The 26,270-nt window shown below is 36.9% G+C and overlaps 2 protein-coding genes and 1 long non-coding RNA gene across 3 annotated transcripts; 2 read left to right on the top strand and 1 right to left on the bottom strand.

Moving 5' to 3' along the window:
- Window positions 1-3,196: 3,196 nt before the first annotated feature.
- LOC130046312 (uncharacterized) lies at window positions 3,197-7,907 on the top strand. Its single transcript, XM_056143438.1, has 6 exons — window positions 3,197-3,730; window positions 3,942-4,197; window positions 4,372-4,606; window positions 4,805-6,564; window positions 7,330-7,554; window positions 7,695-7,907. The coding sequence occupies exons 1-5, from the start codon at window positions 3,357-3,359 to the stop codon at window positions 7,399-7,401; spliced, it is 2,697 nt and encodes an 898-aa protein (XP_055999413.1). The 5' UTR covers window positions 3,197-3,356; the 3' UTR covers window positions 7,402-7,554; window positions 7,695-7,907.
- A 14,216-nt stretch (window positions 7,908-22,123) lies between these two features.
- On the bottom strand, window positions 22,124-24,308 carry LOC130047830 (uncharacterized). Its single transcript, XM_056143436.1, has 2 exons — window positions 24,238-24,308; window positions 22,124-24,113 (listed from the first exon to the last, which is right to left on the bottom strand). Exon 2 carries the CDS (start codon window positions 24,081-24,083, stop codon window positions 22,422-22,424), a length of 1,662 nt encoding a protein of 553 aa, XP_055999411.1. The 5' UTR covers window positions 24,084-24,113; window positions 24,238-24,308; the 3' UTR covers window positions 22,124-22,421.
- LOC130047833 (uncharacterized) lies at window positions 23,574-24,747 on the top strand. Its single transcript, XR_008796662.1, has 2 exons — window positions 23,574-23,708; window positions 24,659-24,747. It is a non-coding gene; the product is annotated as an uncharacterized LOC130047833 (long non-coding RNA).
- The last annotated feature ends 1,523 nt before the right edge of the window (window positions 24,748-26,270 follow it).

Below are 26,270 nucleotides of genomic sequence, written 5' to 3'. Positions count from 1 at the left end.
GTAAAACATAGGACTTATACAGGTGTATTTACAACGATAAGCATACTTTGTAATATAAATTAAAATCTTTTAAGAAACAAAAATATGTCAATGCAGAAGCTGAGGGTGGGTGGCTGTAATCTATCGTGTGAATTAACTCAATAGTCAACCACGTATTCAATGAAAACGCGTGAGATTTCTACTCGATGTATACGATATGGAGACGATAATTCTATCTATAAATATCAAACACCCATCTTATATACACAGTGCATTATTATCTATTTTCTGAAGGCCCAAACTACCTGGGATTATTAATCTAATCTACCTGAGATCTGTCTGTAGTAAAGCGACCCGGCACCTGAGTTATCGATTGTATTAAGTGGCTATTTAAAAAATGCAAATTTAAATACAAACTGCAAAATCACAGCTCGAGCATTATATATATATATATATATATATATATATATATATATATATATATATACATATACATATATATATATATATATATATATATATATATATATCATTTGTCATTTACAAATCAATGAAGAGGGGGGGGGGGTGAAATGACTGCTTGTCTTCCTTTGGCTTATTCAGAATTCTGAATATTACGAGTAAAGTTTCTCCAAATCAACCTTACAGCCAAAGCGTAAAAATTGTGGCGGGATCTACAATATTTTAACAATTCAATAAGTAGGTGGAGTGGGAAGATTATGTGCTACTATTTTAAATTGAAATGATAATTTTAGCTGAGCACTACATAATTTACAGTAGCGGATCTAGTGGGTGGGTTTTATTTGAACGTTATCAACCAAAAATTATCAACATTTGCTCGTTTACGGTCTTCGATTCACCTCCCTTTTTGAGAGAATTTTCTGGATCCGCCACTGATTTGTTATCAAGAAATACAACTCATTCCATGTTCATTTATACCACTAAAGCTCTACAAGAGTTGTCTTACTTTAAGAAGCAGAAGACACTTGCTGTGAAAACGGAAATGTATGCCGAATTCTGAAGAAAAGCTTATATTTACACTCCCAAGGTAATGCGTATTAATTAGTCCGCGTATTTGTGATACATGCAGTATAATATAAATACGAATTATCTATTCATGTGAATTGAGGTCAGTCCAAGGGTTGGTCATACATGAAATTTAGCGCTATGAAATACGTTTTGATGACAATCACAATTTTGAAAGTTTGGAATATTTAACTCGAAACACTATTATATAGGCCTACATGTTATACTTTCTTTCTTAAAGAGTTAGTGTGTGGTCGAAAGCACAGGAAAAAAAACAGGCCTATTATCATGCAATTGTGGAGAATGATATACAGAATTGGATCATAATCATATGTGACTGAGTGTCTGACATATTCAAATTTAATGTATCAATGATAAATATCAAATTCCCAATGACAATGATTAGTTTTAATAAAAAGAACTACAAAGGATTTTCCCCGTAAATAGCTAGAACAGCCTTTTAGTATAAACTTTAAGTTAAAATTTAATGGAAGTATCATTTATATGATGACATCTTCTGTGCAAAAGAGCAAAGATAATCAGTAAATCAACAAAATAATCTTTTGAATTTTTCTGAAAAGCAAAATACTCATTGATTTGAAAATCAGGGGGGAAATACTGTTTGTAGTAAAAAATTATATGGAGCTCGGGGGGTGTTGGGGTGTTGGGGGGGGTGTTAACTCCCTGTAGATCCGCCACTGGTTTGGGTCACAGCTGTCTCTGGGGACAAGAATGAGGTATTTAAAGATGTTCAAAAATCCACAGGAAACAATATGACATTTGATATAAAGGTTCAAGTTGTTTAATATTGTGGCCTCTGTGTTAGAAGTAAGGACTAAGGACTTTAGAAAAATTTGATTTATGCACACCAATGTGACCACCACCCACCCATTAGTTAATAGTATGGGGCAGCCTAGGAGTCTAAAGTTTTATATAGAAGTGTATTTGAAAAGAATGCTTTCAAAATGCATTTAAAATCCACAATGATATATATAATTCTTTATGCTGTAATGCCAACACCCTCATGTAGTGTAGATTCCAGTTTGTAGACACAATGTTCTCACATAATCACCAGTGTGAGATTGACTTTACCCATGTGAGACAGCCATGTGAGATTTTTCTGTCTCACACTGCTGCGACGTCATTTGATTGTGACGTCATATATTTTCTATGATTTACGTTACACGGTGAAGATTTACGTTACACGGTGAAGCAAAAATATTTTACATTGTTATCTTTGAATTTTAATTTATACAGCTTTCTGGCGGACAACCTTAGGTTTTTTAGTTTACACCTACAGTGTAAACCATTTTCGGGTATGCTCTTTCTGCCTATCTAATTAGTTTTTGCATCGAAGTTCAAATGAGGATTTTGATAATTTAGAATTTTCTCAAAGCTCCTAAATTTATACACTAAACTGTATTTAAAATGTGAGAAAAATAATCCTTCATTATTTACTCATGTGGGATAGGGAAATTCCACCTCTGGAACAATATTCGCTGTCTAGGACTAGGCAAAGCCTCGTCCTAGACTGCGAATCTTGTCCCCTCGGTGGAATTTCCCTATCCCACACTCGTACTAATGAAGGATTCTATTAATCTCGGACAGCCGCTACAGAAATACAGACATACAAAAACTCGTGTGAGCAGTAAGGCCCATCAAGTCTCTGTTGTATATCTCAAGAACCATAAAGATTTTTGGAATATATGCAAGTTAAATTAATATACATGCATCCTCATGAAGTGTACATTCAAGTTTGTTCACACAATGACTACTGAGGTCAGGGTGAGGTCACAAGAAGAAAAAAGTGTTTTCTTCCAAAATAAACTTTCTTTATAGGAACCACAAATTTAAATTCATTTTATAAATAAATATATTATGCAAGCATCATCATGTACTTTAATTTGTACACAACACAACTCTTATGTTCAAGATGAGGTCACTAGGGAGGAATACACAGAACTTAGAATTTTGTTTTAAAAGAGATAATGCTGCAACTCAGATGGGCATCCTCATTCACTGTAGATTACAGTTATTTCATGTTAAGATGACCCCTGGGATTAGAATGGAGTCACAAAAGAGTTGTAATGATTATGTATGAATAAAGTAGACATTTTTAATGAAAATCTTTTAAAGGACCAAATCATGATGAATTCTTTTTTTTTTTAATTAGGCCAGCATTTTTTTATTTTTAGGTTTACAAACCCGCCGCTCGCTTTTTCGAATTTTCAGAAAAAAAATAAAATTGAGAAAATTGGGATTTTTTTTCTTTCCGATGTCAAATTTGTATCGGGATCGAGATTTTGAATTTACGAACTCGTATTTCCGGTTGATGAAAACATGGCGCTTTGATGGAGAAAACGTGTATGGCCTGGTTTAGTATTAAATATATCGACGGGAGTGCCGTTCGGAAAGTTTTCGCTCGATCGGAGGACACCCAACTTGCTGGGGAATTTGTTGTTCAGGGGTATGTTGGTGAGATGAGGCATTTGGTGAAAATTGAGGGTTTTAAGACTGACCCAGATGAAGCAAATTCAAGGCAGAGTGAAAATGCGATGCAAATACCGAACGACATGCCAATGCATACTGTCGCTGCATTTGGGGTGCGATACTTAGTGGTATACTATGAAAACAACGCCAAGGCAGTTCCCGAACCAACTAAACGAAATGCTTTTGATGTGCTCCGTGATGTAAACAGAGTTTATGACTGGCTGCCCCCACCCAAGTAAGTTCTTATCAAGTAATAAAAACCCTAAAAAAAAAAAAAGAAAACAACAACAACAAAAAACCATGTAATTTTAAAAGTCGGCAATATTAAAATGCAATGTACGAGCAAATCCTCTTTTTGAGCTACTTTCACTTTACATGTATATAGCTATAGTGTTCCTCTTGAAATTTTATTTCAAAGTTTTTGAATTTTTGTTAAAATTTTGTAGAAGGACACCATCAAACAATAAGGACAAGCTCTATAATGATGTTCTTCAGAAATGTATGGATACCTTTCAAGTTGGTTTTCGTAGACAACAGCAGGATATTGGATCAAAGATCATCAACACTCTAGTGGAAACTCTTTGGTTTATTGACCCTTTTCTTGACAAAATGAAGGAAAGATCCTGCAAGATCCCAGACGAGCTCTACTTTTGTGGATACAGAGATTTGAAAAAGTGTCATAAAAAATATGTTGGTGTACAGGTAAACTTGATTGCTATGTGAAAATGATATTTGATATTTTGGATTATTGTTTTGAAAAAAAAAAAAAATAAATAACAAACATGTCCAGGGTGTCTTAGTTTTTACTGAAATACTTCAATATTTTATTTAGAAATAGGATAACAACAACATACAGTGACTAAATTGTTTTTACAGATGAAAGAGCCAGAACTTAAGGCCAGTCTAGATGCCTTAGCAGAGGTACTGATGTATCCATGGTGGACGAATCCTCGCTTTCAAGTATTTTACAAATGTGTGAATGGTCTGTACAAGGCATTGGAGAAATACCATAAATTTCTAGCAAATCAGCAGGAGCGTACCAACCAAAACCATGCATCCCCTACACCTGTTAGATCTCTCAACGACAATTGGTCCTTAAAGTCTATAGAGGGTCAGTATTTAAAACATCATCACAAGGTCAAAGTTTTGAATAGCAAGGGCCAAAATAATGGTACAATGTACGTGTCATCAAAGAAATTTCAATACAAGGAAGGCCTAAATATTTCTTTAATATATAAATAAAAGGCATCTGACAATTTTTCATCATTTTCTCACAAACAAAATTTGTTAAATATATTTAATATTTCAGGTAATCCAGGTCAGTCTGTACCAACTGACTGTAAATCCCTTATTTCAAAACTTGAAACCTTGGATACTTACGAAGCAGTCCCATTAGACAATTTTGAACCTAGTGAGGTGAGTGATAGGCGCAAATGGAGAATGAAGATAGAGAGCGTGTTACCATTTCCAGTATCATTGTTTTCAATCAGTTTTGGGAACTACATTGGCAATTCACTTTTTTTATGGAAAATACCATGTGCAAATGAAAGAAGTGCTGAAAAAGAACTTGAAGTAGTGACTCACATTAAGGACAAAATGCCTGTGTTTTCTACCAGAGCAATAAGGAAAGAGTTTTTTGAAAGATATCCGAATCTGAAACCATATGAACTGAGAAATATGTTCTTCAAGCTTACAAATTTTGAATACTGTGCAGAGAATCAAACCACTGCAGCTGTTGATGAACGATTCTTGAAGTTTATTTTATCTAGTGATGATGAAGACTTAATAGTGGACCTTAGGAAAAACAATGGCCGTCCTTGTGACCCGAAGCTACAACCATTTTGGGATGAACTTGCCAAGTTACTGGAGGAGGTTTCAACAGTGGATGATCGCCGCCAGCATTCAACATCCTATCTTCCATTTGCAATTTCTATTGATGATTTACGAGAACAAGTGAAAGCAAGACTTCCTCCAGGTGATCCGACTCCTTCAAATTCCTGGATCAGACTGAATTTCATGCCATCTAACCCAATGGCTAAAACGGCAGCAAACTACACCGGCAGATTCAATGTTAAATATGCTGTACAGCAACGATTGCTGCGTGCACAACATGATGATGCATCCTTTGCCTTACATCAGTTCTACATGTTGAAAGACATGGCCGTCCAGTACAGGGAATTTGCTCACATGCAGTGTCTTGATGATAAAGCAATCGTACCCATAGGTGAACCATACCGACCTGTTTCCACTGGTGTTAGGGCACATCATCAAGGACTGACAATTAGCAATAGCAAAGGCCTACTTTGTCTCGATCACGATTACAGCATTGCTGGGATGGTACCTTCAGTGTGCTTTCAAGTGTCTATTCCTGAAAATTCCAGAGATTCATTTCATTCAGGAACCTTACATATTACACTGAAAGACAAGGTATTCCAGAGCTCCACTCCATTTAGGCATGGTATGGAAACCATCAACATTTTGCGGGAGTTTCATAGTCATGATGATGTGAATTTGGATAAGCCAATACTCTTCCGTTATACAGATGGTGGTCCTGACCACAGGACAACATTTCGCTCTGTTCAAGTTGCTGCTTTGCTGGAATTTATAAGTTTGGATTTAGACTTGCTAGTCTGTGTTAGAACAGCCCCAAACCAAAGCTATAATAATCCTGCAGAGAGGATGATGTCAATTTTGAATATTGCATTGCAGAATACCGCCCTTTGTCGTACAGCCATGTCTGAGGGAAGAGAGCTACAAGCAAAGCGATTGACATCACTTGCTTCCATACGAAGATATGCTGAGAAAAATCCAGATTTCAAAACTGACTATATAGATTCTATTCAGGAGCCTATCACTATTATTTCTGAACGATTTCAGAAACTTAAACTAAAAGGAAAACCTGCTCATGTGCACAGTGCAGCAACAGATGGAGAAATCAAAGATCTGCTTGAAATTATTCATGTGCTCGATCAAGACTACAAAACAGAAGATATTTCAAACTTTGAAAAATCTAGGATGGTTCATGCATTCATGAAGTCACATGCAAGGTTTCGCCAGTATTCCTTTCAGGTATGGTAATATGCATTGTAATTTTTGCATGTTAAAATGACATATAATGGTGTGAAGTATTAGTTAATGTCCCTTCGTAGAATAATAGCTTGCTAGCTTTTGGTATCCTAATTATTTATGAAGCTTAGATATGCATTAAATTGAGCTTGATCAAAGAAACAGTGCATGTACTAATCTTGTAACGAACACTCATTCTTTCATGCTTTTTCATACTCAGCTAGTATACTAACTTTCCTATTGCACACTCTACCTGCTTGCTAATATAATATGGCTAGGACACTGGATCATAAATTTCAGCTGAAGAAGTGCAAGGATGCTTGCTGCTCATATTGCACAATTAACCCACCTAGACTTCCTCATGATGTGTTTGAACAGCTTTCTTTCTTACCTGACCCAGTATTGGGATGTGATGGCAGATTCAAACCATTTACTGAAGTTTATGGCACTGAAACATCAGATTCAGATAGACCCTCTTTGCACAAAAAACCTGAACTTACAGAGAGAGACAAAAAATTCAAGACCATGCTTGTTGCTGGTTTGTTACATGTTTACTTGAAAATCATTTTAAATGGTGTCAGTTAACAAAGTTTAAACTTCTGCTGGGTACATTTTAAGTTGTTAAATGTTGTTCAATCTGATATTTAAAAAAAATGTGTTCAAAACAAGTTCATTTGATATTTTTTACCATTTTCGATGTTGGTAACATCAAAAATGGTAAAGTTTTTATTTATTTCATCCATCATATGTTGTTCTTTTATTTAATAGCCAAAGTTCGCAACTATGTTGTCTGCCATGACTGTGGAAAAAGACGGGTTGTGTATTCTGCTGCAAAACTAACTAGGGAGCAAGAAACCGCAGTCACTCGTGTGAAGGAAGAGCTGCTTTACTCATGTGGTAACCCTCTTTTCCCTGGTGGTGCTTACCAAGATATTATCATCGTTAAGGAGGGGATGAATTGTCAGAGCCCCATGGAGACCACGTACTATTCTGGTACTCATTTTAATTGATGCATTTTATGAGAATTTTGAAAATTGTCTACAATTCTACAGCCTCACAATATATATGCTCTATGGAGGTAGTTGGTAACTTATGACAAACATAATATCAAAATAGTTCATTATTTATAACAGGAACTGCCCAGGTGTTTGAGTCTGTGTGTTTTCATTGTGGCAAAGACGAAGATTTGGCTGATAACGATGAAATAAACAATTTAAGGTCGAACTATCTTGTTCGTCCCATTTGTAACCACTGTGTAGCCAGTGGAAAGGAGCCGGTTACACGAGCATCAAAGAAACAGCGAAAATAAATGTACATTACAGAATAAAGTCGATAATGAATCAAAATATGGATTTTTTTTTTTTTTTATTTCCTCCTCCTCTGGGACTTAATAATTCTTGGGTTCGTAAACCTAAAAATAAAAAAATGCTGGCCTTATATGTACTAGCATCTCCATGTCTTGTAGATTCATAGTTAACATCGCGACCCCTGAGTCCAGGTAGGGGAAGATGCACTATATCCACCTATGGGGTTTCGTTGTGGGGTGCAGCATCAACAATGCATCATTTAGTGTAATAAAAGAATATTAATATCAAAGACTAAATGAAAAACTAATGATTTGGATCTGAACGATGCTCAGGATGTCCACTCAGGAACTCATTTCTTCCGAGTGTCTTGACATTTACCATCTGGCAACATAATTGTGTCTCGCGATCATCTCAGCCTCATTTACATTCTCAATTTTGGCAATAAATTATCATTAAAATTTTTAGGGACTTGTATGAATGGGCAGAAGAAATTTTCTTAACTGACTATCCCATCATTGCCAGCTGTTGGAGACTGAACACTTTATTGAAAATTGCTGGGGTGTAGCAATCAGTGGTTGTCCTCATTTGCCCTGAGAAGAGTCAGAGAAGTATTCATTTTTACTGTAAAAAGTTTAGTTCATGTAAAGAGCATGAAGGCAGATTTTACAGTTATCTCCCTTAGACTATGTAAATTATAATACAGCACTTGCTAATGATGTTATTTTACATATTAAATGTTGTTTAAATGTTGTCAAGTTGGTCCATAGTCAAAGACAAGAGTTATAGCTGCCTGTATTGTAGCAGTTTACATACAGAATTAACAGTAGATTACATGTACCTGACATGAGTTATAGCTGCCTGTATTGTACCAGTTTACATACAGAATTAACAGTAGATTACATGTACCTGACTCTCCAGGAATGTATTTTACCTGAGTGATTATTGCTGTTGGTCTGCATACATCATTGTGTTTCGTCTGTCGTGCATTACCAATTGAACATGTTATATACCTGTCTTTAGATGGGACGTAGTAAGGGACAGCAATGTCTGTATGTCTGTCTGTAGATGGGACGTTTTTTTATTACGGTACAGCAATGTCTGTATGTCTGTCTGTAGATGGGACGTATAATGGTACAGCAATGTCTGTATGTCTGTCTGTAAATGGGATGTATTATGATACAGCAATGTCTGTATGTCTGTCTGTAGATGGGACGTATAATGGTACAGCAGTGTCTGTATGTCTGTCTGTAGATGGGACGTATAATGGTACAGCAGTGTCTGTCTGTAGATGGGACGTATTATGATACAGCAATGTCTGTATGTCTGTCTGTAGATGGGATGTATTATGGTACAGCAATGTCTGTATGTCTGTCTGTAGATGGGATGTATTATGATACAGCAATGTCTGTATGTCTGTCTGTAGATGGGACGTATAATGGTACAGCAGTGTCTGTCTGTAGATGGGACGTATTATGATACAGCGATGTCTGTATGTCTGTCTGTAGATGGGACGTATTATGGTACAGCAATGTCTGTATGTCTGTCTGTAAATGGGATGGATTATGGTACAGCAATGTATGTATGTCTGTCTGTAGATGGGACATATTATGGTACAGCAATGTCTGTGTGTCTGTCTGTAGATGGGACGTATTATGGTACAGCAATGTCTGTATGTCTGTCTGTAGATGGGACATATTATGGTACAGCGATGTCTGTATGTCTGTCTGTAGATGGGACGTATTATGGTACAGCAATGTCTGTATGTCTGTCTGTAAATGGGATGGATTATGGTACAGCAATGTCTGTATGTCTGTCTGTAGATGGGACATATTATGGTACAGCGATGTCTGTATGTCTGTCTGTAGATGGGACGTATTATGGTACAGCAATGTCTGTATGTCTGTCTGTAAATGGGATGGATTATGGTACAGCAATGTCTGTGTGTATGTCTGTAGATGGGACATATTATGGTACAGCAATGTCTGTGTGTATGTCTGTAGATGGGACATATTATGGTACAGCAATGTCTATGTCTGTAGATGGGATATATTATGGTACAGCAATGTCTGTTTGTCTGTCTTTAGATGGGACATATTATGGTACAGCAATGTCTGTATGTCTGTCTGTAAATGGGACATATTATGGTACAACAATGTCTGTATGTAGATGGGCAGTGTTATGGTATAGAAATGTCTGCACATCCATCTGTAGATAGATTGTATTATGGTACAGCAAGTCACGTCTGTAGATGGGACATATTATGGAACAATGTCTGTCTGTCTGTCTGTCTGCAGATGAGACATATCATAGTACAGCAATGTCTGTATGTCTGTCTGTAGATGGGCAGTGTTATGGTACAGAAATGTCTGCATATACATCTGTAGATGGGGTGTATTATGAAACAATGTCTGTAGGTGGGAGGTATTATGGTATATTAATGTATGTCTGTCTGTAGACAGGGCATACCATGGTACATCAATGTCTGTAAGTCCGTTTGTAGGTGGGACGTATTATTGTACACCAATGTATGTATGTATGTCTGTCTGAAGATGAGATGCATTGTCCACCATCGGTGACCTAATGGTTAGGCTGTCAGACTCTCGACCGAAAAGTCGTGGGTTTGAGTCCTGGCCACGGCAGAGCCAACGTTGTGTCCCTGGGAAAGGCACTTTACATGAATTTCCTCACTCCACCGGCCACCCAAATGTAAAAGGGGTACCTAGCTATAGACAGTGAAAGATATTGTTTGAATGTTAGTGCTCTAGTGCCTGTAACGGCAGCTTGCACTGTATGCTTCCCAGGAAGCCGAGAAAGTTCTAGATTTATACAAGGTCTGCCGGGGTAATAATGTATTGTAAAGCGCTTTGAGCAGCTGGAAAAAGAGCTATATCAAACTAATCATTATTATTATTATCTGAATGCTTTTTTATGATGTTTGGAATGCCCTCTAATTTCAGGAATTTTAGGGTCTTTAGGGGGCTGAAATAAGGTTCCATTCCCATGCTAAAAAAGCAGGTATTTTCCCATTTTGTACTTTGAAATTCCCAAGCAATGAAAACAAATCAAAGCAGGGTAGCCTAATTGTTCATAAATCTTCACTGGCCCATAGATTACAATTTTTGCCTAAAAATTGTTATGTACATTACATTTGTAAAGCACCTTTGAGCGTATATAGTGTATGAAAAGGGTGCTATATAAATATGGTATTATTATATTATTATTAAACCTAATATTTTGGCCTTTGCTTATTTGAATGTGGTAAGCTTTGACCAAATTGAAAGTCAGAAAGAATTCAGTTCTACCTTAATTCACTCTGGATTGGTTTTCTCCCTACTTCTTTGTGTGAAACATTTCTCCCAAGTTCAAACAAATGTCACTATTTTTCCCAATTGGAAAGACCCAGGCCCTTCAAATGAAGACCTTAACACAAAAATCAGAATTTAAAATGTAAAATCCATTGCCCTCTGTCAGGGTCAGGCTCCAAAACAGGGTCAATATAGGAAAATTATTATTGCCTTTGTATCTTTATTGTTACATATAACCAATGCTCAGGTGACCGATAAGACCAGTGAGTCTCTTGTTTAGATTGATTGATTGTATCTTGCTTAATGTCTCGCTCGAGAATTTTTCTCTCATATGGAGACGTCGCCAAGACCGGTGAAGGGCTTCAAATATAGGCCTATGCTTGGCGCTTTATACGGTCATTGAGCAGTGAGGGTTCTTTAGCGTACCACAGCTACTGTGACATGAGACATCTGTTTTTAAGGTCATCTCCGAGGACCTGTGACATTCACACCTGATGCCGAGCGTTTGGCGATGGAACTGTCACTACCTATATGTATTTTAATGACTTCGGTCTGTCACGGCTGGGATTCAAACCCCGGCCTTCCGCATGCTGGGCGAACGCTATAACCTCTCGGCCACCACAAGGAAAACAAGCTAGCTTCTTTTGCCAAAATTCATGAGGATTTTAATTTGCTCAAACTTTCATTTACTAGTACTTGTCTGATTTCTGGTCTTTCCAGCACTCATTGTCACTTTGGTTTTTCAGCTCCCTGGGCCTCATGAGATGGTGACACCGTGCAGTAGGAGCAGTTCCTACTGGTATCTTTTAAAAGCAGACAGAGATTTTCTTAGCATCTGATCCATTTCTGGAGACAAGCTTTTGTATGGAGCTGGTAAAATTTCTCTCTTTTTAGCTCACTTGAGCTGAAGTGAGCTTTTCTGATCAAAATTTGTCCGTTGTCTGGCGGCTGCGGCGTCTTAAACTTTTCACATTTTCATCTTCTTCTCAAGAACCACTGGGCCAGAAAAGCTGAGATTTACATGAAAGCTCCCTGACATAATGCAGATTCAAGTTTGTTTAAAACATGGCCTCTGGGGGTGTGATGGGGCCACAATAGGGGATCAAAAGTTTTACATAGTCATACAAATATATAAGGAAAATCTTTAAAAATCTTCTTCTCAAGAACCACTGAGCCAGAAAAGCTGAGAATTACATGAAAGATTTCTGACATATTTCAGATTTCAGTTTGTTAAAAGCAGGGCCCCCAAGGGAGGATGGGGTCACAAGGGGGAGGGGGGTGTTCAAAGTTTTGCATACAAATATATAGGAAAATCTTTAAATATGAGCCAAGTGATTCAGGTGAGTGATGTGGCCCTTGGGCCTCTTGGTTTAGCTTGTTTGAGCTATAAGCTGAAGTGGGCTTTTCTGATCACCCATTGTCTGTTGTACATCTGTCTGTAAACTTATTTTCAACTTCTCTACAATCACATAGCCCAATTTCAACCACACTTAGTATCGTTAAATTAGAAATCGTTTAAATGAAGGACCTTCAAAGGTTAGATAATCAACAAATGAAAACAGATAGCATGGGGTCATTTAAGAATCGTCTCCATAACTACTGAGCTAGAAATGACGAAACATCTATAAGTCATGTGAAACCTTTCTGACATTGTAAATTGTTTGAAGTCTGGCACCAGGGAGTAGGATTGGGGTCATCGGTGTCTGGGAAGGACAAACACAACAGGCCAATGACCCCATTTATGTTAAAACAGTGGGGACATTCTGAAATTTATTGGGCTGAAATAATGTACATTGGGGCCATTTTTTTCTTACCGAAATTTGGCCATTGTCCGTCATCTTTGTCGTAGGGGTCATCATAAACTTTCCACATGTTCATCTTCTTCTCCAGAACCAGTGGGCCAATTTCAACCAACCTTGGCACAAAGCATCCTTGGGTAAAGGGAATTCAAGTTTGTTCAAATGAAGGACCACAGGGGAGATAATAGCAAAATAGTGAAACTACATCTTTAAAAAATCTTCTCCAGATTTCAACCAAACCTGACGCAAAGGGATTCAAGTTGAAAATACATTGACGACTTTTGAAAATCTTCTCCAGAAACAATTGGCCAATTTCAGCCAATCATGACACAAAGCATCCATGGGTAAAGGGGATTCAAGTTTGTTCAAATGAAGGGTGATGGGAAGATAATCACAAAAATGCAAAAATAGGGTTGGGTTGTTTAAAAATGATCTTGTCAGGAACCACTGGTCCAGAAGAGCTGAAATTTGCATGAAAGCTTCCTGACATAGTAAGATTTAAGTTTGTTAAAACTATGCCCCCGGGGATTCATTAGGGCCCCAATAGGGGATTAAACTTTTACATTCAAATGTATAGGTAAAATCTTTGAAAATCTTCTTCTCAAGAACCACTGTTCCAGGAAAATACAAATTTACATTAGAGCTTCCTGACATAGTGCAGATTCAAGTTTGTTAAAAATTATGGTGCCCGAGTGTAGGATAGGGCCATAATAGGGGATCAAAGTTTTACAGATGAATATACATGTATAGGGAAAATCTTTTAAGAATCATCTTCAGAAAAATCATTGAGCCAAAAAAGTTTCCATTTACATGTACCAGAAAGCTTCCTGACATAGTGCAAATTCAAGTTTTTTAAATTATGCTCCCAGGAGAAGGGTGGATTGATTGATTGATTGAATGTATATTGTTTTAACTTCCTTCTCAAGAAAATTTCACTCATATGGAGACGTCCGGAGAAGTGTGGAGTCACAATAAGGAATCAAAGTTTTATATACAAATATTAAGGGAAAATCTTTAAAAACCTTCTTAATAACCATTGGTCCAAAGAGTTTACATTTACATGAAAGCTTTCTGACATAGTGCAGATTCAAATTTATAAAATTCATGGACCCTGGAGGTAGGATGGGGCCACAATAGGGATCAAAGTTTTACATGTGAACATATATGGGGAAAACCTTTATATCCTTAGGATAGGAGAAAGGTGAAGATAACGAACAGTGATCAATGGAGAACTAGTTTCTGAACTTTATGTTGAGACATGATGGGTTGGAGAACTATTTTCTGAACTTTACCTTGGGTGGTGAGGGAGTGAGAATTGATTTTTGAACTTTACGTTGGGAGTTGAGGGATGGAGAACTATTTTCTGAATTTGTGTAGTGAGGTGACAGGGATTAGAATTATTTTCTGAACTTTACATTGAGACAAGAGGGGATGGAGAACTATTTTCTCAGCTTTACGCTGGGAGGTGAGGGGGTGAGAAACTTTTCATTGATGTCGTACAGGACTTGATGTACATTTTTTGTACATATATACAGAGATTAGATATTGTGGTATGAGTGTTTTAAAATTGGCGTTTGTTCTCAATTTGGTACATTCAGAATGATTACATGGATTTTTTGTAGACATTCTTGTTCTAATAGCATAATAGTATGGTGGGAAGAAATCATTTTGGTTACCTAGTACTTTATGTTGAAATCAATTTTGCAGGGTAGCAGTTACTTGAGATGTCCGGCTGATTGATGAGGATAATTTCCCTGAGACTCTAACATTTTGTAGGACTTGGATAGCTCTATTGCTGTAGAAAATGTCAGGTTTGTTAATGAAATTATGTAAAATGTTTTATGCCTCATTCAGACAATGGCTGGGGCATATAGTGTTAACCCTTTTTAGCTCACATGAGCTGAAAGCTAAAGTGAGCTATTCTGATCACATTTTGTCCAGCGTCAGTCATTTCGTCTCTTCATAAACTTGTAACATTTACGACTTCTTTTCAAGCACCACAGGGCTAATATCACTCAGCCAAACTTGCCTCAAAGCATGCTTGGGTGAAGAGGATTCAAGTTTGTACAAAATGGAGGACCATGCTCCATCCAAAGGGGAGGTAATAAAAAAAATAGGGTGAAGTCATTTAAAAATCTTCTCAAGAACCGCTAAGCCAGAAAAGTTGAAATTTATGTAAATGCTTCCTGACATAGTGTAGATTCAAGTTGTTCAGATTATGGCACCACGGAGTAAGATGGGACCACAATAGGGGATTAAAAATGGTGGAGTCATATTAAAGGATCAAAAGTATTACATAGTAATAAATAGGAAAAATCTTCTCTTTTTGTAAAATGATGAACCTTGAGTAAAGGCAATTGTATAGCTACGACACAGCTTTTTTTTTTTACTTGGTGACCTATTGCTATTGGTTGTCGTCGTACGTTGTGTGTCGTCCGTCATGCGTTAACAATGGAACATTTTTAACTTCTTGATAACTGCCTGTCCAATTCTTTTCAAATTTAGTATGAAGCATATTTAGGACAAGGGGACATAAATTTTAAATTTCAGGACTCCAGCACCCCTGGGGCTTTAGGGGTTGGCCAAAGACTGCACAGAATTGACCAATTTTCAAAAATCTTCTCAAGAACCGCACATGTGTAAGAAAAACTAAATGTGTAAAACACTTATATAACATCTTCTTTAGTGCTATTCATACTAAATTGAAAGTATAAATAGATATTTAAAAAGAACAGGTAGTCCTTTACCAAAATTGCGAATTTGATGATCCCAGGAGTAGGGGTTTTTGGTATGAGGGTGGGGCCAAAGTGGTCAGTTATTAAATGGTGAACAATAGACATTTTTAACTTCTTCTTGATAACTATCATTCCAATTCTTTTCAAATTTGGTATGAAACATATTTGGAACAAAGGGACCATAAATTGTAAATTTCAGGATTCCTGCACCCCTGGGGCCTTAAGGGCTGGGCAAAAACTGCCCAAAATTGACCAATTTTCAAAAAATCTTCTTCTCAAGAACCGCACACATGTAAGAAAAACTAAATGCATAGTGATGTAGAGCAGGAAAGTCTCTACCAAAATTATACATTTCATGATCCTTGGGGTAGGGGTTCTGACCCCATGGCGGGGCCAAACTTGGTATATAGTGTTTATGTGAAAAATTTAAATAACATCATCTTTAGTGCTATTGATACTAAACTGAAACTAAATGGATAGAGCAGGCAGTCCTTCACTAAAATTGTAAATTTGATGATCCCCAGAGTAGGGGTTCTGACCCCAAGGTGGGCCAAACTTAGTATACATGTATACTATTTATGTGTAAGTTGGCTGTTACTGTATAAAATCTAAATACATACTTAGGAATAGCAGAAAAGGATGTATAAAAAATTGTGAATTTTAAAACCCAGGGTTATGACTTTAGGATGGGTCCAAATTAGTCAAAGCTTTTGATGTTTTAATGTTAATACACCTATTATTTAAAGTCTTTCATCAGTGAATGCACTTTTGAGGGCAGTGAAGTTTTTAGAACATGTCTTTTTTTAAACTGTTGCTGAACATTAGAATTTAGCTTAGATGTTCAGAACAGGAATTTGTTTCTAGATTTCATGGCCTGTGGGAGTAGTGTCGATACTTTTTCACTAGTATTCAGGTGACCAAAAAGACCTGTGGGCCTACCAAATACCTGGGCTACTAATGTTTATAGACTTTGATAAGGCTTTTGATACTATCTCATGGAATTTTATATATGTCACACTTGATTTTTTTAACTTTGGAACCTCAATCAAAAACTGGATAGAGACTTTTTATAGCAATATTAAATCCTGTGTCATACAGAATGGAATTATATCTAATTATATCAATCCAGAAAGAGGCTGTAGACAAGGGGATCCTATATCCCCATATCTTTTCCTGTTGTGTGTAGAAATTTTGGGTATTTTAATTCGTAGAAATAAAGATATAAAAGGCATAATGATAGATGAAGAAGAGTTCAAGATTTCACAATATGCAGACGATACATCACTTAATATCTCTGATGGATCACCCGAATCTATGGACGGAATACTTAAGGAATTAGACTACTTTGCAAGATTATCAGGGCTTAATTAGAATAAATTTTCAAAAATCAAAAATGATATGGATTGGTAGTAAAAAATTCTCAAAAGATGTATATCATCATTCTAGGTGGAAGTTTGAGTGGAATAACACCACTTTTGATCTTTTAGGGATTAAATTTTCATTGGATTTAAATAACATGATCAATCTGAACTATCTACCAAAATTAAATGATATAAAAAAAGTATTAAATCAATGGAAACGACGAAAATTAACTCCCATTGGTAGAGTAACTGTAATTATAAAACTCTAATTACTTGATAAAAGTCAAAGGGATCCACTACAGCTCATTTTCATATTCTAATCAAGTATTTTTTTTAAATCATGTATCGATAAAATGATAAAATCATATTGATACTGTCAATTTAAAACATTGAATGCATCAGTGTGCTCTAGCTCAGCTATACTTTGAAGATCATCCGGAATTCAAAGGTTTCGTCATGCTTACTTGGACATTTTATCTCACGTGATTTAGAATGACAGCTAATTTGTCATGTAGAAACTTATTTAAATACCTCTTAAGGAATCCACACTTACTTTTCGTATAATTAAGAAATTATAAATCATCCCCCTAACGGAAACCATTCCATATCCCTATTGTTAAACAAACGTGTGACGTGTTGAGATAAACATAACACTTACTTTTAAAGACCTGCATGTGTTTCCCATAGCTCTTGGCTATGGTCATACTGATCCACACGTAAATTTTAGTTCGCGTGTTAGTTGTATCTCGTTATTCTCGCATAGTGTGTCAAAATACTGGATCTACCTATTTTCGCTTTCTCTCACTGGAGGGCAGCACTGTTTCTTGTCAGTGGTCATGTTGGAGGCTCAATATTTTTTTGCAAGGGCCGTCTGAAAGTATTAATTTTCGCATTTAAACGAGAATTTTCAACTTTAGAAATGTTTCAAAATTGCAAAGTTCATACCTTCAATAATGCAACAAAATTTTAGAAAGCCCTAGGAAAGTTGTCATTTTTGTAATTTTTGGGCAAAATGAGCTGTATTACCTCTTTGAAGAACTGTGAGCAGTAAAATCTCAAGAAGTTAAAAAAAATCGCGAATAACAAAGAAAAGAGTGTAGTCAACAACCATGTGTAATTAACTCTCTGCATTAAGTGTGGACATTAAATTAACACATGGGTATTCTTCTACTAATCAACTAAATTTGATTTTAACATCTATTATTTTCCAGATGTTTTAACAAACAAATTGGGCACAAGTTCCTAAGTCTTTATAGAATATCCTCTCCAACTCAAGAATTCAACATGAAGTGATTGGTCATTTAGAATTATTCAAGGTCTCTTGGATTTAGTAAAATGAAAGATCTCTTATTCACCATTCAAAAGTTATTAGCAAGTTGAAGTTCCAATAAAGGTTTTGCAGCTGGAGTGAATCTTTAAGGTCAAGGTCATAGTATTAAATATCATTTTATCAAAGGGTCTTATGATAAAGAATCTGATATACAAAATATGAAAGCCCCAGCTTAAATAGTTCCGGAGATATGATCTTGATGAGTTTTTTTTAAAAGTTGGTCAAATTCCAAAGCCAATGTCACAAGTAAAAACGTTGATATCTAAAAATGTTTTGTCACAAGAAATGCACACATAAAAAATGAATGACCCATCACTTACAATTTAAAAGTAATGAGCAGCAAGGTTCAAGTTTCACCTGAAGTTTTGAAATATGATACAAGTCAAACTTCAAGGTCAAGATTGCAAAGTCAAAGACAATGGTGTAAAATGAAAGGTCCTGTCAGAAGGAATCTATATACAAAATCTAAAGGCCGTACTTTAAATAGTTCAGGAGATACGGTCTAAGTTTGGGTTTCTTTAAAAAAAATCAAACGCTAAGGTTTACGTCACAAGGTTGAAATCTCTGGTAATGTCAGGAAGGTCTTTTTACATAGAATGCTGATATATGAAATATGAGAGGCATATGACTAACAATTCAAAAGTTAGTAGGAATGTTAAAGTATGGGGAAAATATGCCTCCCCCTCCCCAGCTATAGTCGCAGACATATAAAACACTTGAATCCACACACCTGCTACACTTGAAAATGATTTGTTTAAGTGAATTACTTGCACTCTCTGAACGTGTTTGCATATTAACATGACAAATCATGACCCTACTGTTTTTTAAATGAATTTCAAAAACATTTCCCTATACATTCCCTTAAAAACTTGTGTCCATTATTGTGGTCCCCCCCCCCATCCTTCCTTGAGGACCACATTGTGAACAAACTTGAATTGAATCTTCACTAGAATACCTGGGGATGTTTTGCATATTGATATGATTAATTATGACCTTCTCGTTCTTCTGAAGATTTTTTCCTTTATATCTCCATGTAAAACTTTGACCCCCTGATGAAGTCCTACCCAAACCCAGGGACGCCATGGTTTTAACAAACTTGTATCTATACTATATCAGGAAACATTTACATCAATCTCATTTTTTCTGGCCCAGTGGTTCTTGAGAAGAGTTTTAAATGACCCACCCTATTTTTACCTTTTCTTGATTATTTTCCTTTTGACCCTTCATTTGAACAAACGGTACCGCTTTGGTGATCTAGAGATTAGAGCGCACACCCCGCATGCGGAAGGCCGGGGTTCGAATCCTGGCCACAACAGACCTAAGTCTTTAAAACAGGTAGTGACAGTTCCATCGCCAAACATTCGGCAACAGGTGTGAATGTCACGGGTCCTCAGAGATGACCTTAAAAACGGATGTCTGGTGTCACAGTAGGTGTGGCACGCTAAAGAACCCTCACTGCTCAATTGCCATAAGTGCTGACTATATGTCTAAATTTAAATGTTAAACAAGATTCAATCAATCATGTGAACAAACATGAATTCCCTTTACCTAAGGATGAATGGTACCAGTTTGATTGGAATTGGCCAAGTGGTTGTGGAGAAGAAGATGATAATGTAAACAAGAGGCCCATGGTCACATCACTCACCTGAGTCACCTTGGTCCATATCAGAAGACTTTCCATATATATTTGCATGTAAAACCGTAGTCCCTATTATGGCCCCAACCTACCCCTGGAGGCCATGGTTTTTGCAAACTTGAATCTACACAATGTCAGAAAGCTTTCATGTAAATGTGAACTTCTTTGGCCCAATGGTTCTTGAGAAGAAGATTTTTAAAGATTTTTCCTATATATTTGTATGTAAAACTTTGATCCCCCCTTGTGGTCCCATCCTACCCGCAGGGGCCATGATTTGAACAAAGTTAAATCTGCGCTATGTCAGAAAGCTTTCATGTAAATCTCAGCTTTTCTGGCTCCGTGGTTCTTGGGAAGAAGATTTTTAAAGATTTTCCCTATATATTTGTATGTAAAACTTTGATCCCCTATTGTGGCCCCATCCGACCCCCAGGGGCCAGGATTTTAACAAACTTGAATCTGCATTATGTCGGAAAGCTTTCATGTAAATCTCAGCTTTTCTGGCTCAGTGGTTCTTGAGAAGATTTTTAAAGATTTTCTCTATATATTTGTATGTAAAACTTTGATCCCCTCTTGTGGCCCCATCTGAACCCCAGGGGCCTTGGTTTTAACAAACTTGAATCTGCACTATATCAGGAAGCTTTCATGTAAATATCAGCTTTTCTGGCTCTGTGGTTCTTGAGAAGAAGATTTTCTCTATATATTTGTATGTAAAACTTTGATTCCCTTTTGTGGCTCCATCTGACTCCCGGGGACCTAGATTTTAACAAACCTTAATTTGCACTATATCAGAAAGCTTTCATATAAATCTCAGCTTTTCTGGCTCAGTGGTTGTTGAGAAGAAGATTTTTAAAGATTTTTCCTATATATTTGTATGTAAAACTTTGATCCCCTATTGTGGCCCCATCCAACCCCCGGGGGCCATGATTTTAACAAACTTATATCTGCACTATGTCAGAAAGCTTTCATGTAAATATCAGTTTTTTTGGTTCCGTGGTTCTTCAGAAGAAGATTTTTAAAGATTTTCCCTATATATTTGTATGTAAAACTTTGATCCCCTATTGTGGCCCCATCCGACCCCCGGGGGCCATGATTTTAACAAACTTGCATCTGCACTATATCAGGAAGCTTTCATATAAATCTCAGCTTTTCTGGCTCAGTGGTTGTTGAGAAGATTTTTCCTATATATTTGTATGTAAAACTTTGATCCCTTATTGTGACCCCATCCAACCCCTGGGGGCCATGATTCTAACAATTTAGAATCTGCACTACCTAATAAAGCTTATTTATAAATTTCATCTTTTCTGGCCCAGTGGTTCTTGAGAAGAAGATTTTTTAATGACCCTACTCTATTTTTACCTTTTCTTGATTATCTCCCCTTAGAAGGTGGCCTTGCCCTTTATTTTAACAATTTAGAATTCCCTTTACCTCAGGATGCTTTGTGCAAACTTTGGTTGAAATTGGCCCAGTGGTTTTTGAGAAGAAGTCAAAAATATTAATAGTTTACGGACGGACGGACGCCAGGTGATCAGAAAAGCTAACTTGAGCATTTAGCTCAGGTGAGCTAAAAAGTCAATAACAACAGATAAATTTCAATTGGAAAAGCTCGCTTTGTATTATGGACATTGGCTTGGATAATTTTGTGTGTTTAGAGCACCTGACTATTACATAAGTAATACAGGGGTATCGGGTTTGATTCCCTGTCCAGTCAAACCATGGATATTGGTTTGGATAGCTCAGTGGTTAGAGCACCTGACTAGTAATACAGGGGTCTCAGGTCCAATTCCTGGTCCAGTCATATAATGGGAATGAAGGGCCTTGGATTCGATTCCCGGTTCAGCCATATCTTCTTTTCCTTCCCATTACATTGACATATCACAGACTATCCTTGACAATTCAGTTTGATTGATTACACTTTGTTTATTTTGTAGGACGGTGGAGATTTAGATAAGTGGTATGAAGTTATTGATGGTAAACAGAAGACTGTGACCTTGAATCTGAAGATCTGTGATGAAGACTAGACGTTTGGGGTCACTCTCTGTTACAGTACTATAAATCTAAGTAAGTACTCAGTAATAATGTAAGACTGAACTCTGTATCATGTTTATCTAATATCAACATTGGAAAATCAAACACATATTGAATTAATTCACAAACAAAATAATGTTCTGTTAAACTCACAAACACAAGTACATGTTACACATCACAAACACAGGGCTGTAATTAACACAGGGCTGTAATTAACAAGTAGATGTAATTAACAAGCTGATGTAATTAACAAATAGAAGGAATTAACACAGTTCTGTAAATTACAGTATATTGAGCTGTGTAATTAACACTGTAGAGCTGTGTAATTAACACTGTGTTGGTAGATGTAATTAACACTGTGTTTATAGATATTGGATTTTCTTCACTTTAGCAGTGCCATGCTCAGCCACAAAGAGGTTGTCTCTGATGTCCACACATAAACCGAATGGATACTCTAAATCACAGTGAATGTAACGGAGGAACTGTCCGTCCTGATCTAGGATGTGGATACGGTGATTGTCACGGTCTGCTGTCAGGATGTGACTCTGGCTGTCTGTAGTGATGCCGTATGGATTAAAAGATTGCTCGGTATTAGAGGGATGACCAGTGTATCTAAATCGGAGTTTTCCTGACTGATTGACCACCACTACTGCACTAGCTGTATAGACAGCCACACAGATATCCAGGTTCTTGTTCTCACTGAGGTATTTAATGTTATTATCAGATGAGTAGAGAGGACGACCCTGATCATCAAACTGAATGCTTTGTTTCTCTGTGGAGCCGGAGTAACGCACGACTTTGGATGGTTCTCCATCATCACTGACCATGGTAACCAGGAGATCGTTAGCCGCGGTACAGCAGACATTGCGAGGTCTCCACCCCTGTAGTGTGATCACGGTCTGTATCTTTTTATTCTTAATTAAGTTCACGGTGTTATCATTATAGTCAGTATAAACAAGATCTCCGTCCCGTGTCACTGCTATGTCCCGCGGTCCGTTCCCTGACTTGGTTTTTATTGATGTCAGTAGTTTACTCTGGAGGTTGAGCAGCTTCATGGTGTCGTTATTCCCGTATGTCCAGACTTGATCTTCACTCAGACAGCTAACACTGAATAGTCCTATATACCCAGTGTCTATGGTGGCGGTGACGCGCGGCTCATCAAGCAGTGGTTTGACTGGAGGAGACGATACAGCTTCTGCTGACTTCATTGTGTCGCCATGTTCTGTGTTAATGGATAATGGCGACTGAGAACCAAACATTTCATTGAGCTGATCTTTGTTTATTTTCTGAGGAGAGAAACTCGGTACTGTGACTCGGACTTTAGGCGGTACTGTTCTAAATTCGGAATTCCTAGATTTGTAAGTAGATGTTAAGGAGACGTCATTTGATTTTAGGATTGATTTCAAGTCGGACATGATCTGTTTGAGTTCCGCCATTTTCTGTGTGATTTCTTCTGTGTTTTTATCTAGCGCGTCCAGATGTTTAGTTTTCATCTCCGCAATGGCGGATTTCCGCTGGTTGACAATGGCGGTAATCTCCCGGTGTAAGACTTCTCCTTGTTGATCGGCGGCTGTTGTCAGTTTCCCGTAATTCGTTTCTAACTCGGCTTTCTCACTTTGGACATTAGACACCATTTTTTCATATCGGGGGTAAATTCTTGTCTCTAATTCTTCTAGATCTTTTTGTAAACTTTCTGTTTTAGCGCTGAGTTTTTCCAGAACATCTGATATATCGTGACCTTTATGTTTACCTGAAGTGACGCAAGTAGAACAGACAGGAACGTCGCATTTTTCACAGTAAATTTCACAGTGTTTGTCGGCGTGGTCTGGACATTTTGGGTAGTTAGGAGTAGACTTTCTGTGTAGAAAGGGGACGACTTTGTGTCTTTTAGACGAGTCTGAGAGATGCTTTACTGCACAGTTAACACAGAGATTTATATTACAAAGTTCACAATGACTCTGTAGGGGGACAGTTTCACAGAGGTCACACAGTAGGACTTCCTGAGCACTGCGCCGGGGATGCATTTCTGATGGCGGGATCACACGAGAAGTTTACTGTTAATTAAATAAAAACAGAATTTCATTTAAAGATTTTGACAGATTACACCAATTAACGAAATAGAATTATAGCATGATATAAAACACAACGGTCATTACTATAATAATAATCTAGTCTCACCTGAAAATCCAACATGGCCGCCCTGTTCTTTCGACCTTCCGTCTAGTCCTGAGAATATTAAATACCTGTGCGGCGTGTCAGCCTGTATACACTATCTACGTGTTATCGCTTGAGTAAATATATAAATTTAAAGTTTGGTCTGACCTAGTTTATGTTGGGTAGTTTTGCTAACATTTACGTCAGACGTAAATTAAGACTTCCTTTCATTAAAAAAATGGAATCTGCAAACAATGTATAGATATAACTTATTTGATTATATCCCTTTTTGTATTGAACTCGGCCTTTTGTACAAATAAAATCATATCTATAGTTAAAAAACGATTAGCAATATTCATTGGAAGGGGGGGGGGGTATGCAGCAGACCCCTGTTTTTGGTACTCAATACATATTTGTGTTTTAATATACTTTTTTTCTGTTGTAGAATGAGTTGAGTGGAATAATGAACTTCCAGATGTCTATGTACACGTGTATGAATAAACTCTGTTGTACTCGCGCGTGCGATCTTATATCGTATATAATGTGTTCGAGTTTTATTTCCTTAATATTTTCGGATTTGTTGAATTAGTGCAATGGCGGATCAAGGAATTTTTGAAAGGGGGGGGGGTCTAGCTACCATTATTTTTGGTTTTCAATGGAAGGAGGGGTCCACTCGCAAAATGCGTTAATTGATAAAAGTCTTTTGACGAGGTGAGGAGGTGTCCATTTCCCAGACCTCCTTCTGGATCCGGCACTATAGTGAATTACAACTCCAATATTTTAAAGGTTAACCTTCCTTTTTAAATTTGAAATCAGATCTGAGTACAGCGATAACAATGGCTAGAACTGGGGGAACAAGCAAATTAATAAGACATTTTCATATATGAAAATCGTCTCAAGATCCTCCTAAGATATTATATACACAAGCAGAAGATGTAAATGGGAGGAGGGGGGTGAAGAGTAGCTAAAAGATCATGACCACCCCCCCCCTTCACAATTTCATGGAACCGTCTTTGTGTTTACGCAACAATCCTCTGAGACCAAGCCGCACAAAAATTCTGTTTGATCAAAATATGTACATCATACGAAAGCCTATTAGTATCATGCAAAAAAAAAAAAAAAATTCATAATCTCGTAATTACGAGATAACGCGAGTTGCACAACTCGTGGAGAATTCTGGGAACGCGCTTGATACTATTCCCCTCTGTTGATTGGGGGTGGGTGTAAATGTAGTCCGGGACATATGTCCCGCGATGTCCGATTATTGATATTCGCCGATTTAACGTTTTATGTTAGTTTTTCTTTAAATATCTTACTAAATGTGTTTTAAGGCAATCACCAAGTGTCTTCATTGTGAATTTAATGTATGAAAATCCCCTAATTATTTGATAAATGACTTTTATTTATTCTTTTGGGTGTTAAAGTAGTCCCGAAAATATTACGAAGAAAACGCATTTCTGGTTTTTGTTTTCGTCTTGTTTATGCACAAAACATTTATAACCTCTACGTATTGTGTCCTGTTGATAATCATAAGACACCCTTATTTCTAGTTATTTTGTCTGATTAAACAAATTAATCTGATAAACGGTTTTTAAACCCATTTTTCCTTCGGGACATCGCAGCTAATTGGGATATTAATTTAAAAACCGGACTGAGATGAAAACATTAAATCCGCATTCAGGTAAGGGCTGGTAATAAGGCGGTATTTATCATTGATATTTATAATATAATATATCACTTCGTTACAAACTCAAAATAATATAGCAACAATGCTAATGTACATGTATTTCATAGAAGTTAAATGTAATGTAATTTATATATAATATCGTGGAAGGATCAATAATTGAACAGCTATTGCATGGGGGTTGTTGGCCGTAAGTTAATAAGACATGTAAAGAATGTCTAATTTAATTACGTTGTCCAGTTCTTGCTACATATAACTGGAAAATCAACAAGCATATTGTTCACACCTTTTAATTTTCAATATTGGTGGGGGGAAATTCGGCACCCAATGACGTTAAAGAATTTGGCCATTCAATTTCAATGCTCACCATTTT

The sequence above is a fragment of the Ostrea edulis genome, chromosome 7 (assembly GCF_947568905.1).
Source record: "Ostrea edulis chromosome 7, xbOstEdul1.1, whole genome shotgun sequence".
NCBI classification, from domain to species: Eukaryota; Metazoa; Mollusca; class Bivalvia; order Ostreida; family Ostreidae; genus Ostrea; species Ostrea edulis.
Note: the sequence above shows the minus strand (reverse complement) of the source record. Positions and strands in the feature narration are given on the sequence as shown.

Excerpts from the sequence above, each read along its gene's own strand:
- LOC130046312 (XM_056143438.1), top strand. The coding sequence starts at position 3,357 with ATGGAGAAAACGTGTATGGCCTGGTTTAGTATTAAATATATCGACGGG. Across the intron at positions 3,731-3,941 it reads GACTGGCTGCCCCCACCCAA|AAGGACACCATCAAACAATA; the intron begins GTAAGTTCTTAT and ends AAAATTTTGTAG. Across the intron at positions 6,565-7,329 it reads TTCGCCAGTATTCCTTTCAG|CCAAAGTTCGCAACTATGTT; the intron begins GTATGGTAATAT and ends TTTATTTAATAG.
- LOC130047830 (XM_056143436.1), bottom strand. The coding sequence starts at position 24,083 with ATGCATCCCCGGCGCAGTGCTCAGGAAGTCCTACTGTGTGACCTCTGT.